Genomic DNA, 14,225 nt, shown 5'->3' with positions numbered 1-14,225 from the left:
AACGTTTCCCACTGTCAAACCTAACGGGCCGCCGCGACAGCGCCGGGACCGGGGTCAGCGCCGGGACCAGGGACTGCGCCGGGACCGGGGTCCGGGCCGGGACCAGGGGCTCTGCCGCGCACAAACGGCCATCAAGTGTCTCGACAAAGGCCGATGAAGCCGTGAAGCTGTTGCTTGACAACTGTGCAATGTGTGGGCTGCAAGCGCCAGGAGATGATGAAGAACTGCTGCTGCTGCTCTTCGTTGTCCCACCACAACGAACGACGAGCATTAGGAAAGTACCTCTAACGTCGGGTTAAAATTCAGTGGTGTCCAAAACAGAATGAAAACAGAAATCGCTGGCATATTGCAGCGGGTCAGGCAGCGTCTGTGGAAATATTTTCTGTTTAAGATTTCCAGCATCTCAGATATTAATCTCACATTTAGGCCTTTGAATGACGTTTAATTTATTGTCACTTTTAATACTATTTAGCCAACAAAAGTGGTTTTAATTTTAGTTTTAATATCAACCAGAACCAGTTAAAAGTGGCATGGTAATTTCTATCATAAACTGGTTAAGATTTTTCACATGCGTATTGCCTTTTAGCCTTTCACTCATTTTTACATTCATAAAAAGTGATAGTTAATATAATCATTACACGGGGGTTAGTTTCATCACAGAGGTGTGTAAGCTTGTGTGATCTCATGCTTACAAATCCGTGGCGTAAGGAAGTGCACTGGCTCACCTCCGCCCTCTTTGAACCAAAAAAACCATGAACTCGTGACCTATACAAAGCAGATCAATAATGAGCAATGATGAACCCAAGGTATTTTACGGCCGAGATTTTGACAATTGGGATAAAGCACGGAGATTACAAGCACAATTGGAAGGGCGTGACATGTCGAAATTTTCCCTGTGTTTAAACCTGGGGGATATCCCACCAGAAAATGTAAAGTTGTCCATTACAGACAGAGTGATAACCGTCTCCGGATATCTCAAAGAAATTGTTGAAGACGATGATGGAATGATTAGAGAAACCTTCCACGGATTTTCCAACGAATTCGGTCTCCCAGAAGGTTTGGACCCGGCCACCGTAAGAGTCAACGATAATCATGATCAAAGTATAACGATCGAAGCCGACTATTACGTTTCGTATGATCGTCAAGAGGAAGAAATCGTTTGCCCTATAACGGGGAGACCATCGTCGGCACCATCTGCCCATTCACAGCGGGACCAGATTATAAGTCACCATGATATCCCCCTTTTTACCTCTCCCTCTAACAGTCTTCCTCTCACCCCTCCAAGCTCTCCTAGGCGCCCCTCTCTTGTTCCCAGTACCTTCAATGTGCCTCCTGCATTCGCCCCAGGTCCGATGCAATCTCAACTGCCCTGCCCAATTATGGCATCCCAAGCGCCTCCCTCGTTTAATGAACCAATTAACTCATTCAATCAAAGTCAGGCGAACAACCTGCCTAATACCTTGTACACTGAGAATAATTTATTCGCGCAGCCTCCCCAATTCAGTACTAGTGAGATGAAGCTTCTGCGAAATACAGTTCCACCTTTCCCTGAAAACAACGGTGGGAATTTTCCCCAATTCAATACTTCTTACACAATGAGACAGAATCTACAAAGCAGTGCGCAGTCCGTTGAAGATGCCAGCGCTGACATGGCATGTAGATTTAATTATTCAGTTCCACCAAATCAGGCTAGACAAACACCTATCAGTACCACCCCAGATAGGAATTCTGTGTTCTCCCAACTCACCCCAAGTCAACTAAAAGCCTTTCAAAACGCCCAAAACGCCCCGGTAGAAAGCAATAACGGGGCATTCCACCGACGAAATGGTTCCGCCAGTCCTTCTCAGAAAAAGACACAACGAAGCACCCAACCAAGTGTCGTCGAGAATTGTTATAGGGAAGAGACTGCTCCTGTCATCATGCCTACATCGAACTACATAGGAAAACGTAGCAGCATGGAAATACCTTCAAACAATGTCCACAAAACATTAGACGTGCCCTGCCTGGCAAATCGTTCTTACCTGAAACCTGGGACACGCTGCGAGACATATCCTTCCGGTGGCTCTTCAAAACATGACTACAAGATACCAGGTACACGCCGTCCTAATTTCTCCCAGAACCGAAATGAAGCTAAACTGGAAAGCAGGTCACAATCCTTTCACAATGTAAGCGTCTCTAAGAATGCAAGCACTCATGCGTACGTAAATAAGCCATCATAAAACCAACGACTAAATCAACACCAACTAAAACTTCTATGATCAGAGTTGGGAACGAAAACATACTGGCAGAAGGAATTCTTTAAATATCTGGATCAATTTGCTACTTCACTCCCCATCCCTTCTAAAGGTGACAACCATTCCCACATTCTCCAACCATTTATGTCAAATGTTTCCTAGACCGGTCTTTTGGCATTATCAGATTGGAGATCTGTCCTTATGTTAACTTGGAACTGGAAACAAATTTCCAAATCTTCAGCTGCTGAATAAAGTTCAGGCTTCACATTTTTTCATTGTCCAATTTATTTAGCTGTTTATATTCACATAAAAATTGAAATTGCTTATATAGGATACATAAGCAGCTTTACAATTATACATGTTATTTTCATAAATTTAGTTGGAATTTACACGTGCTCTTCTCATAAAATCAGTGATATAGCATTGCAATTAATAGACTTAATAGATTTTTTTTTAATTGAGCCACCAAGCATAGAACAATGTAAAGTAAAATAAAAGTGTTTTACATATGTCTTTCTACTTATACCTATAGCTTTTCACCTCTCCGACTTCAATGGACACATACAGGCCTAGGAACTCAAAGGCAGCGTGCATCTTTTTCAAGCAAAATATGCGAGAAAGAGTATGCTCATCATGAACCAGAAAGACAGCATTTAGGATGAAACTTCTCTGGAGGCATCTAGGGGGCCAGTGTGTAAAATTCAGATTCAATAAAACATCAATTTTCACCACCAACTATCATTTGGCGATCCTAATACCTGATTCACCGTGACAAATTTGCTGAGTAACCTGTAAAATTAACATTCCATAAGGTAGACAAAAAAGCTGGAGAAACTCAGCGGGCGAGGCTGGGACGGGTAGGGGAAGGAGGGAGAAAGCAAGGACTACCTGAAATTGGAGAAGTCAATGTTCATACCGCAGGGGTGTAAACTACCCAAGCAAAATATGAGGTGTTGTTCCTCTAATTTGCGGTGGTCCTCACTCTGGCCATGGAGGAGTCCAAGGACAGAAAGGTCAGATTTGGAATGGGAGGGGGAGTTGAAGTGCAGAGCCACCGGGAGATCAGGTTGATTATTGCAAACTGAGCGGAGGTGTTAGGTGAAGCGAACGCCAAGCCTACACTTGGTCTCACCGATGTAGAGCAGTTGACACCTGGAACAGCGAATACAGTTCATGAGGTTGGAGGAGGTGCAGGTGAACCTCTGCCTCACCTGGAAAGACTGCTTTGGTCCTTGGATGGAGTCGAGGGGGGAGGTAAAGTGACAAGTGTAGCATTTCCTGCTTTTGCAACGGAAAGTACCAGTGGAGGGGGTGGTTTGGGTGGAAAGGGACGAATTGACCAGGGAGTTACGGAAGGAACGGTCTCTGCAGAAAGCAGAAAGGGGAGGAGATGGGAAGATGTGGCCAGTGGTGGCAAAAATGTTGGAGGATGTTGTAAGCGACGGTTCGTATGTGGTGGCGCCATTGAGTGTGGCAGCCTAGCCTGCAGCTGTTCGCACTTTCATCCTTTTTTAAATTTTTAGTCCGTCAAAAAGTTTTGTTTTGGAGGTCTTTTAGTTTTTTTATGTGGGGGGAGGAGGAAACTGTTTTTCACAGTCACTGTCCGGGTCGAGGATGCTTCTTTCCTCCGAGACGCATCTTCGCCCCCCTCCTCGCGGCCTTTCTTGCCGGAGACCTGCCAGAACTTCAGCTTCAGCGGCAGCGCAGCATGGCGGAGCGACCGATGTCTTACTAGGGTCGCCGTGTTGGAAGTTCCAGAGTGCTGGGACTGCCAACTTTAACACTGTGGAGCTGTGGTTTGTGGAGCTTCCAGGCGCGGGCGGCGCTGACTTTAACATTGCGGAGTCCTGGGACCTTTCGCCGAGGATTGCCCAGCTCAGCCTGTGGACTTCGGGAGGAAGCGGCCGATTCGGAAACTGAGAGTGTTCTTCAGACGCCGGAGTACCATCATCCAGCGAGAGGGCCTGAAACATCGGCCCATCCGTAGCGGCGACTGCGGTGACCTCAATAGGCCCCGACCACAGATGAACAAGATGTTTATCTTATTTGTATGCTGCATGGTAACTCAAATTGCACTGCACCAATTGGTGTATGTGGCAATAAATGTCCTTTGTCCTTGATGGGGTGGAAGGTGAGGACAAGGGGGACTCTGTCCTTGTTACGAGTAGGGGAGTAGGGGAGTAGGGGATGAGGAGTGAATGCGTAGCTGCGGGATATTGAGGATACCCTGGTGAGAGCCTCATCTATAGCCTTCTTTAACATTGTGTAACCCTTCTTTTACATTCTATTAGGTTATTTCAATGGTGCTGCTTAAGATAAAGCTCCTTTTAACAGATTTGTCGCTAGTTACGTGGCAGACCTCTAACTGGCTGAACACCTCCGCTCAGTCCGTCGTAACAAATCTGATCTCCCGGTTGCTCAGCACCTCAACTCCCCCTCCCATTCCCAATCTGACATTTCTGTCCTGGACCTCCTCCATTGTCAGAGTGAGGCCCAGCGCAAATTGGAGGAACAGCACCTCATATTTCCCTTGGGTAGTTTACACCCCAACGGTATGAACATTGACTTCTCTAATTTCAGATAGCCCTTGTTTTCTCCCTTTTTCTCCCTTCTTCTCCTTCCTCGCCCCCTTCCCCCTCCCAGTACTCCTACGTCCCACTGTCTCCCCACCCCCACCCCCCCACGACATCAGTCTGAAGAAGGGTCTCGACCAAAAAACGTCACCCATTCCTTCTCTCCATAGGTGCTGCCTCACCCACTGAGTTACTCCAGCATTTGAATTGACTTGAATTGAATTTCCTTTATCATTCAGACCTTTCAGTCTGAACGAAATTTTGTGCCTGCAGTCATACATACAATAATACAATGATAGACAACAGAACAGACAGTAAACACAAATTAACATCCACCACAGTGAGTCCACCAAGCACCTCCTCACTGTGATGGAGGCAAAAATCTTAGGGCTGCAGTCTCTTCCCTCCTCTTCTCCCTCTGCGCTGAGGCAATACCCCACCGGGCGATGGTAAATCAGTCCCGCGGCTCACCGAGCTCCGCGAACGGGCCGGTTCAAACACCGCGGCCCGGGGTGGTCGAAGCTGCCGCCCTTCAGTCCAGCGGACACAGCTGTTGACGACGTCGTCCACTGGCCCGCGGCCGAACCCCGGACTCAGGCCGCCGCCGCCAGAACGCCGTCTCAGCCACCGGAGCACCGTTCCAGCCCCGAGCCGGGTCGCCCTCATGTGAGCGTCTCAGCCCTGCGCCAGGCCACCCTCACAGGAGCGCCGTTACCCTCGAGCTGGGCCACCGCCGTTCCACCCTCGAGCTGGGCCACCCCGACAGGAGCGCCGTTACCCTCGAGCTGGGCCGCCCTCACGGGAGCGTCTCAGCCCCAATTTTGGGTCTACCTTCAATTTTATCCAGCATCTGCAGTTATTTCTCACACAGACCTCTATGTTTATTGTGCCTTCTTTTAAAGGTAGCCTTTACACGTCATTGTGATGTTCAAGTGAAACAGAAGATATGTGGCAACAGAATCACTTGCAATGCAGAAGGAGAAAGATAAGAAAATTGCACAGAAGACTGAATACTCCAGGAACACTTCCAATATATGGAGAAGAAATATTTGAATAATTTTGTTTTACAGTATTATGGTTTTGTCATCCTCCCTATGTTCAAGCTAAGCCCTACACCAGATTATTGAAGTGCTCGTTATGATTCTTCAGATGATTGTGGATCTTAATATTCACATTATGACACCTTTATAAAGGTGCACGATGGGATATCAATGATATTTGAAGTTTATTTACCAGGATTGCATCCAAATAAACACAATGTCTTTCAACACCAGAAGGAACAGCTAACTGGATTGTATTTATCCATGAAGAAATGATCCAGAAAAGGTAGCTTTGAGCCTTGTCTGCATGGCGTACTTCCCGAAGACAAAATATTGCTTTGTGCTCCCAATCAACATTGGCAAATGTGTGAACAAAGGCTAAGGATGAAAAAGAGACAATAGCTGTCAGATAAGGAGAGAAGAGGAGTGAACTGTAAAGCCAGAGGGAGGGATATGTGTAAGTGGACAGGTGGTGGGAGAAGTTGGGCAGGATAGTAGGAGAAAGAGGTGCGCACTATGGTGGTTGAGGGCACAAGAAAAGAGGGAAGGGTGTTACCTAATATTGGAGAGTTCATAGCATTGTTTTTTTAGAGATTTGGGTGTGGCCTCACTCTGGTAAAGGTGGAGGCCCAGGACAGAAAGGTTATTGTGGAAATGGGAAGGGTGTTAAATTTGCCATACCAACATTTCTGTCCTGGGACTTCTCCATTGCCAAAGTGAGGAAAAATGTAAACTAGAGGAACAGCACCACATATTCCACTTTAGCTTATAATGCAACAATATAAACATTGAATTCTCCAATTTTAGGTAACACCCCCACCCGCTTTTCTCTCCCCTCTCTCCTGTGCTCCTCCATCCCAGTGTGCACCCATTTCTCACATTATCCTGGCCATTTCACCCCAATCCCCCCCCCCCCCCCCCCCCCCCCCTTCCACCTATATCCCTCCCCTTACCTCTGTCTCCTTTTGTTACTCTTTTGTCTCCTTTCCATCTCTAGTCTTTGTCCACCCATCTGCCAAACAAAACTACACTCACCTAAATCCATCTATCACTTGCTGGACTTTCCCCTCCTACTGTAATTAACCCAAAACATTTTCATGCCCCTCCAGAGGTTCTATTCAAATAATCTCAAAGCTCCAAAAATTTGAAAAGAAGATCCACAATGTTTCTGACAGAATGTTCACCAGAGATCCCCCATGGAAAGTGCAGCCACGCCAAGGACTAGGGCATAAGTATTCTTGTTTTAAGCCAAATATTAAGAATAGTGCATTCACAGGGCAGATTATGGTGCAAAGAAGAGGTTAGTGCTGTAATTCTAAACTCTATGAAGTATTCAGCATCATAGTGGAGGAACTCCATTAAAGTATTAAAGGAGTATTAAAGATTGGCACTTCAGTTTTGGTATAAATTTCATCTGGAGCATGGGGTTTCCAAGCAGAAATGCCAGCTGTGTGAGCAATAAATTGTAAGATTTGCTAGAACTACTTGCTTCAGTCCAAATTTATATACATACATATTCATAATTCTTGCTGTACCTGGGTATATTTTTTCCCTGATTTTTGAATAATATTTTTCATCTGTAGTTTCTACTAGTTTCCAAGGTCCCTATATGATATAATTACTGGAAGGCCAATTACTGTTCTGCAGTTCTTGTCCATGATACCCCCTCTAGAGATCTTGTTTCACCAATCCGCAATTATTCCAAGCTCTTTATACACAAACGTGAAACAATACTTTCTCTGACATCAAAGTAACAATCAGGCAACAATAAGATTTTATCTTACATCTGGTACAGTTCAAATTTACTCGACGTAGAGTTTGGTACATCTGGTATATTTGAAAACAACTGACACCTATGCTGATTACTTATGTTGTTTAGTGCCACCAGGATTCCTACCTTTCAAGGACTCTACGTTAATGCCTTGGTGGTCAACAAGAAAACAATTGGCATTCTCTAGTACCTTCCTCTTAAGGGTTTCTTTTTTACCTCCACTTCCTTCTTCACCTGGTCTTGGAAACAAACTCTTCTCCAAGTTGCATAAGTAAAGCACCAAACTCTAAACCTTAGCTTATGGTCTTCGCATTTCCATCGTGTTTCACTTGCTTTGCTCAACCATTCCTCCTTTCTTCAGTTTGATTCTCTTGTCTTCTCTTATAACGAAAACATACTAATTCTCCCATTTTGATAATTCTCTGTGGTATAGCCACACCTTTGGTCAGTCATATCCAGGATGTGTAGAATAAATCCATAGCTGTAACATAGGTTAGCTACACCATTTCAAAGTTTCAGACCCATTTCAAAGTTTCAGTCTCATACAGATCAGGTTTTATGAAGATGAGGAACAAACTGGTTGTAACAGCGGAGTAAAGAAAATCAGTACATAGAGACTTTATTTTAAAGAGAATCGCTATACACCATAGTTACACTATATAATCTAATATTTAAGTAAATGGTTTACATTATGATTAAAGGATAGAAAACTTAGAAAATAATATGAGAGGGAGAAAAAAGTTAGAATCTAAACATTTTGTTGCACAATTAGATCAATAGAACACAAATCATTAAATGTGAGAGATGGACGCACAATGCTGGCGGGTCAGGCAGCATCTCTGGAGAACGCGGATAGGTGATGTTTCGGGTTGGGTCATTTTATCCAGAGGTGCTGTCTAATCCGTTGAGTTACTCTAGCATTTTTTGTCTATCTTTGACATAAACCAACATCTGCTATTTCTTATTATTAGTTTAGTTTAGAGATACAGCATGAAAATAGGCCCTTCTGCTCACCGGGTCCACACTGACTAGCGATCCTCGTACACTACTACTATCCTATACACTAGGGATAATTTACAATTTTACCGAAGCCAATTAGTCTACAAATTTGTATGCCTCTGGAATGTGGGAGGAAAGCGGAGCACCCAGAGAAAACCCAGGCGGTCACAGGGAGAACATACAAACTCCGTACAGACAGTACCCATAGTTGGAACCCAAGTCTCTGGCGCTGTAAGGCAGCAACTCTACCACTGTGCCAAGGTGCCGCCGCTACATCTATCTATCTATCTATCTATCTATCTATCTATCTATCTATCTATCTATCTATCTATCTATCTATCTATCTATCTATCTCTATATAATATTAAAACTGTGTGTGTCTGGCTGTGTGGCTGTGTATGTTTCTGACGTGGCTGCCAGCTTTTGATTCGTTGCCACGACAACACCCGACCCACAAACGCCCTGATTTTTTCCATTTTGGTAGAGATTTCACTTTTCATTCCAAGTATCTCATTAAATTTTGTCGTGTTTATGTACACATTTTAAATCAAATCCTTCTCCCACACTCACTCATTTTGTCGCCTCCTGCTGGCCAGCGACCATAACGGCTGCTGGCGCCCACATCTCGCCTCAAAGACGCCATTTAAAAGCAGCCGCACTGCTGATTCCTGAGCCGCTTGAGTTGGAGGACCACGTCTCCCGTGGGGGCTACGCGTAGGGAACAGCTGCGTTGGGGGAGCAGACCCAACGGGTCTGCACTTGGTCTAGTATTATTTAATGTGGGGTTGGTCCTTCATAAAAGTAAATATTCAGACCACATAGCCAAGTACTTACTGTACTGTAACAGACCAATTGGCCCCACAATCTACTTCAGTTCAAAATCTTCTCAACTCTTATCTAACTCCATCAATATATTAAATTGTTTTCTTTTGTTTGTGTTCATTACCCTAAAATGCATCCAAGCTTCCCTTTAAATGCACTAATGTTATTTGCCTGAATTCATAATTTGTTCTACATTCTATGTGAAGAAATTTCAACTTGATTTAAGTGTGTCTGTCTTGCTCCTCTTTCTACTTCTATTGATAAATTATATATATTATAAAATATCTACTTCTATTGATAAATTATATATATTTTAAAGTGGTGATGGTTGAATGCTGATAAAAGCAATTTATAGTTCAGATTGCAGCACTTTTATTACATAACGTCTTTCACATGTTAAATATAATTAAGTGAAGGCATATATTTAATATATTCTTATTAAACATGTCTTTCCAAAATTCAGCCCCCCCCCCCCTTCCATATACTGATTGTTTCCACACTCTCGCCTAATCTTTTATTTTGCAATAGACATATCATCTATTTTGCTGTGTCATAAATCTTCAACCAGCACAAATGCAAATGGAATTGAATTTTTGTTATCAACTTTTTTCTTGCTGAAAGTATCAGGAATTTTGAATTATATTGAGATAAAAATGTACTCATGGAATGAAGCATAAAGCAAAATATTTTGTTTTCTTTTTAATAGCATAAGTTTCAGGAATTCTTCACTGGTTTTGACTGTGCAGGTATAAATTGCCTACCTCCTGGTATCCTTCAGCCAAAATCTTGAAAAAAACACAGCAGATTCTCTCAGTGGCATCCCTTTGGCATTGTTGTTTCATGTTTCTGTAGAGGGGAACTTCACATGAACCACCTCAACATTGTATCCACTGCAAAATACATGCTTATCCACTAAATTCATAATTAATGTAATTATTAATTAGAAAATTAGTATTTCTGTCCCAGTGAGATTCTCTTAAAAAATCCGTAAGGAAACTATCTGATTGAACTGAATGTTTAAGAAAGAACTGCAGATGCTGGAAAATCAAAGGTAGACAAAAATGCTGGCGAAACTCAGCAGGTGAGGCAGCATCTATGGAGCAAGGAATGTCAAGAGGGGTGGTCAAGCGACAAGTGTAGCATTTCCTGTGGATGGAAGGGAAAGTGCCAGGAGAGGGGGTGGTTTGGGTAGGAGGGGATGAATGGACCAGGGAGTTACGTACGGAGGGAGCGATCTCTGCGGAAAGCAGACAGGGGAAGAGATGGGAAGATGTGGCCAGTGATGGGATCCTGTTGGAGGTGGCGAAAATGTCGGAGGATTATTTGTTGTATGTGATGGCTGGTAGGGTGGATGGTGAGGACAAGGGGGACTCTGCCCTTGTTGCGAGTCGGGGGGGGGGGGGGGGGGGGGAGTGAGAGCAGAATTACAGGGTATAGCACAGACCCTGGTGAGAGCCTCATCTATAGTAGAAGAGGGGAATTCCCATTCCTTGAAGAATGAGGACATCTCCGATGCCCTGGTTTGGAACACCTCATCCTGGGTGCAGATGCGGCGCAGACGGTGGAATTGGGAGTAGAGGATGGAGTCCTTACAAGAAGCGGGGTGGGAAGAAGTGTAGTCCAGATAGCCATGGGAGTTAGTGGGTTTATAGTAGATGTCGGTCAGTAGTCTATCACCTGCGATGGAGATAGTGAGGTCTAGAAATGGTAGGGAAATGTCGGAAATGGTCCAGGTGTATTTCAGTGCCAGATGGAAGTTTGTGGTGAAATGGATGAAGTGAGTGAGTTGTGTGTGGGTGCAGGAGGTAGCACCAATGCAGTTGTCGGTGTAGTAGAGGTAGAGTTCGGGGATAGGGTCATGGTACGTCTCGAACAAAGATTGTTCAACGTACCCTACAAAGAAGCAGGCATAGCTTGGGCCCATGCGCATGCCCATAGCTACGCCTTGTATTTGGAGGAAATGGGAAGAGTCAAACAAAAAGTTCTTAAGGGTAAGGACCAGCTCCACTAGGGGGAGGCGAGTATCAGTAGACGGGGTTTGGTTCTGCAGTCGATGAGACCAAGAGTAGGCTTGGCGATCGCTTCGCCCAACACCTCTGCTCCGTTCGCAATAACGAACCTGATCTCCCGGTGGCTCAGCACTTAAACTCTCCCCGTCCCATTCCGAATCTGACCTTTCTGCCCTGGGCCTCCTCCATGGCCAGAGTGAGGCCCACCGTAAATTGGAGGAGCAGCATCTCATATTTCACTTGGGTAGTTTACACACCAGTGGAATGAACATTGACTTCTCCAATTTTAGGTAGTCCCTGCTTTCTCCTCCCCTTCCCAGCTCTCCCTCAGCCCACTTTCTCCGCCTCTTCCTTTCTTCTTCCCGCACCCGCCCCCCTCACATCAGTCTGATTGAACTGAATTCCTCTGGGTCTGCTGAGAACACAGCATGTGCACTGATTCTGCTTATGAAGCTACCTGTGGTGACTTTTATTAACTTTGAACTATCACAATTGGCAGGAATAGGCATCCACCATTCTCAGCAATGCAACTCTACTGCCCTTGCACTACCACCTTCAGCATAAACTGCCAAGAGAGGTAAGCAATGTTTAAGGATCGCTCTGTATTTCTTGACAAATCGATGAAACATCTTGACTAAACTGGTATTCTCTAGGTATGCTGAGCGCTCTACACATATAGTGCTCTGGTGCTGAAGCTATCACTATGACTCTTCCATTATTGATGAACCATCTGGACTGACAAACTGCCTCAAGAAGAGAATCCTATCTGAGGTAAGAAAATAATGATTTCTTCCTAGTTTTTACTGACAAAGAATGTTTTGTTCTTCTGTTGCTCAAGCATGAAGCTAAATTCACTGGCTTTAAGGTTTTTAGAGGTAATAATGTGTTTTTCAACATTCATTAACAATATGTGAATATTTCTCTGCCTCTTCAACCATTGTGTACTACTACAGCAAGTGCTACCTGGATACCTTAGAAAATAATAAGATTAGACAAGGTTGAGGTTGAGTTTAGTTTATTGTCACGTGTGCCGAGGCAGTGTGAAAAGCTTTTGTTGTGTGTTAACCAGTTAGCAGAAAGACAATACATGATTACAATCAAGCCGTTCACAGTGTATGGATACATGATAAAGGGAATAATGTGAATAATGTTTAGTGCAAGATAAAGCTAGTTCAGTCTGATCAAAGATAGACCGAGGGTCTCCAATGAGGTAGATAGTAGTTCAGGACTTCTCTCTAGCTGTGGTAGGGTGGTTTACTCCCTGAATCGTGAGGTGTGCGTTTTCACACTTCAATACCTTTTGCTCAATGGGAGAGGGGAGAAGGGGAAGTGGCCAGGGTGTGTCCTTGGTTATACTGGTAGCCTTGTCCAGATAATGGGAGGTATAAATGGAGTCAATGGAAGGGAGGTTGGTTTGTGTGATGGTCTGGGCTGCGACCACAATTCTCTGCAATTTCTTGCAGCCTTGGATGGAGCGGTTCCCAAACTATGCTATGATACATCCCGATGAAATGCTTTTTATGGCGCATCTGTAGAAATTAGTGAGAGTTGTTGGGGACATGCTAAATGATCTAAGCCTTTGAAGGAAGTAGAGTCATTGGTGTGATTTCTTGGCCATTGCTTCAATATTGGTGGTCCAGAAGTTATTGGTGATATTTACTCCTTGGAATTTGAAGCTTTCAACCATCTTTACTTTGACTCCATCAATGCAAACCGGGGTATATGTATCGCTTCATTTCCTGAAGCCAAACACTATCTCCTTTGTCTTGCTGACATTGAGGGCAAGGTTCCTGTCTCGACACGAGGTCACAAGCAGCCCAATCTCCTTTCTGCACTCCATCTCATCTTTATTTGATATCTGGCCCACAATTCTGGTGTCATCTGCAAATTTGAATTAAATTTATACATGGCTGCATAATCATGGGTGTACAAGAAGTAAAGAAGGGGGCTGGGAACGCATCCTTGTGGAGCAACACCATCGAGAATTGTCGTAGAGGATGATCTCTCCCTATCTTCACTGATTAGGGTCTGTTCGTCAGGAAGTCGAGGATCCAGTTGTAGAGGCGAGTACTGACTTCAAGTCCCGAGAGTTTGGTGATGAGCTTTGATGGTATAAGGGTGTTATAGGCAGAGCTGTAGATTATGAATAGGAGTCTAATGTAGTTGTCTTTCTCAAACTTTAAGCAAAGGCTCAACGACTGCTTTGCTAAACATTTAAGCTTGATTCGCCAAGGCCTACTGGATCTTCTGGTTGTTAACCATTTTAACTCCCCTTCCCTTGCAAAATGGAGGAACAGCACTTCATATTCCGCTTGGGTTGCTTACACGATGAATATTGAATTCTCCAATTTTAGTTAACTTATACAAACACCCCCTTCTCCCCCCCCCCCCCCCCCCCCCCCCCCCCCCCCCCCCCCCCCCCCCCCCTTCCCCCCCCCCCCCCCCCCCCCCCCCCCCCCCCCCCCCCCCCCCCCCCCCTCCTCCCCCCCCCCCCCCCCCCCCTCCCCCCCCCCCCCCTTCTCTCTCCCCCCCCCCTTGTAAATTGTAATGAATGATAGCAGATACTCTTCTTGGACCAGCATGCAAAGTATCACCTAGCTCTGGTGATATCTTGAAGATCAGAAACTATCAGATTTCTGAACGGTCCTACCATGTTAGGGTAACATCCAATTCACCTCTGTCTTAAGCTGTTCCACCTCTACCCCTTTGTGGACATTGGACTTTGTCTATGGGAGTGACGTGCGACAATACTGAGAACTATATTCTGCACTCTGTAT

At 44.8% G+C, this 14,225-nt stretch overlaps 1 protein-coding gene across 1 annotated transcript; it reads left to right on the top strand.

Moving 5' to 3' along the window:
• The first annotated feature begins 263 nt into the window (after positions 1–263).
• On the top strand, positions 264–2,989 carry LOC129707384 (uncharacterized). The gene is made up of 2 exons (XM_055652374.1): positions 264–2,091; positions 2,767–2,989. Exons 1-2 carry the CDS (start codon positions 786–788, stop codon positions 2,805–2,807), a joined length of 1,347 nt encoding a protein of 448 aa, XP_055508349.1. The 5' UTR covers positions 264–785; the 3' UTR covers positions 2,808–2,989.
• The last annotated feature ends 11,236 nt before the right edge of the window (positions 2,990–14,225 follow it).

Source organism: Leucoraja erinacea, chromosome 21, assembly GCF_028641065.1.
Source record: "Leucoraja erinacea ecotype New England chromosome 21, Leri_hhj_1, whole genome shotgun sequence".
NCBI classification, from domain to species: domain Eukaryota; kingdom Metazoa; phylum Chordata; class Chondrichthyes; order Rajiformes; family Rajidae; genus Leucoraja; species Leucoraja erinaceus.
Note: the sequence above shows the minus strand (reverse complement) of the source record. Positions and strands in the feature narration are given on the sequence as shown.

Bases quoted from the DNA above. Each gene is read 5' to 3' on its own strand.
- LOC129707384 (XM_055652374.1), top strand. From the start codon at position 786: ATGAGCAATGATGAACCCAAGGTATTTTACGGCCGAGATTTTGACAAT. The intron at 2,092-2,766 runs GTACACGCCGTC...TTATACCTATAG, and splicing joins ACATGACTACAAGATACCAG to CTTTTCACCTCTCCGACTTC.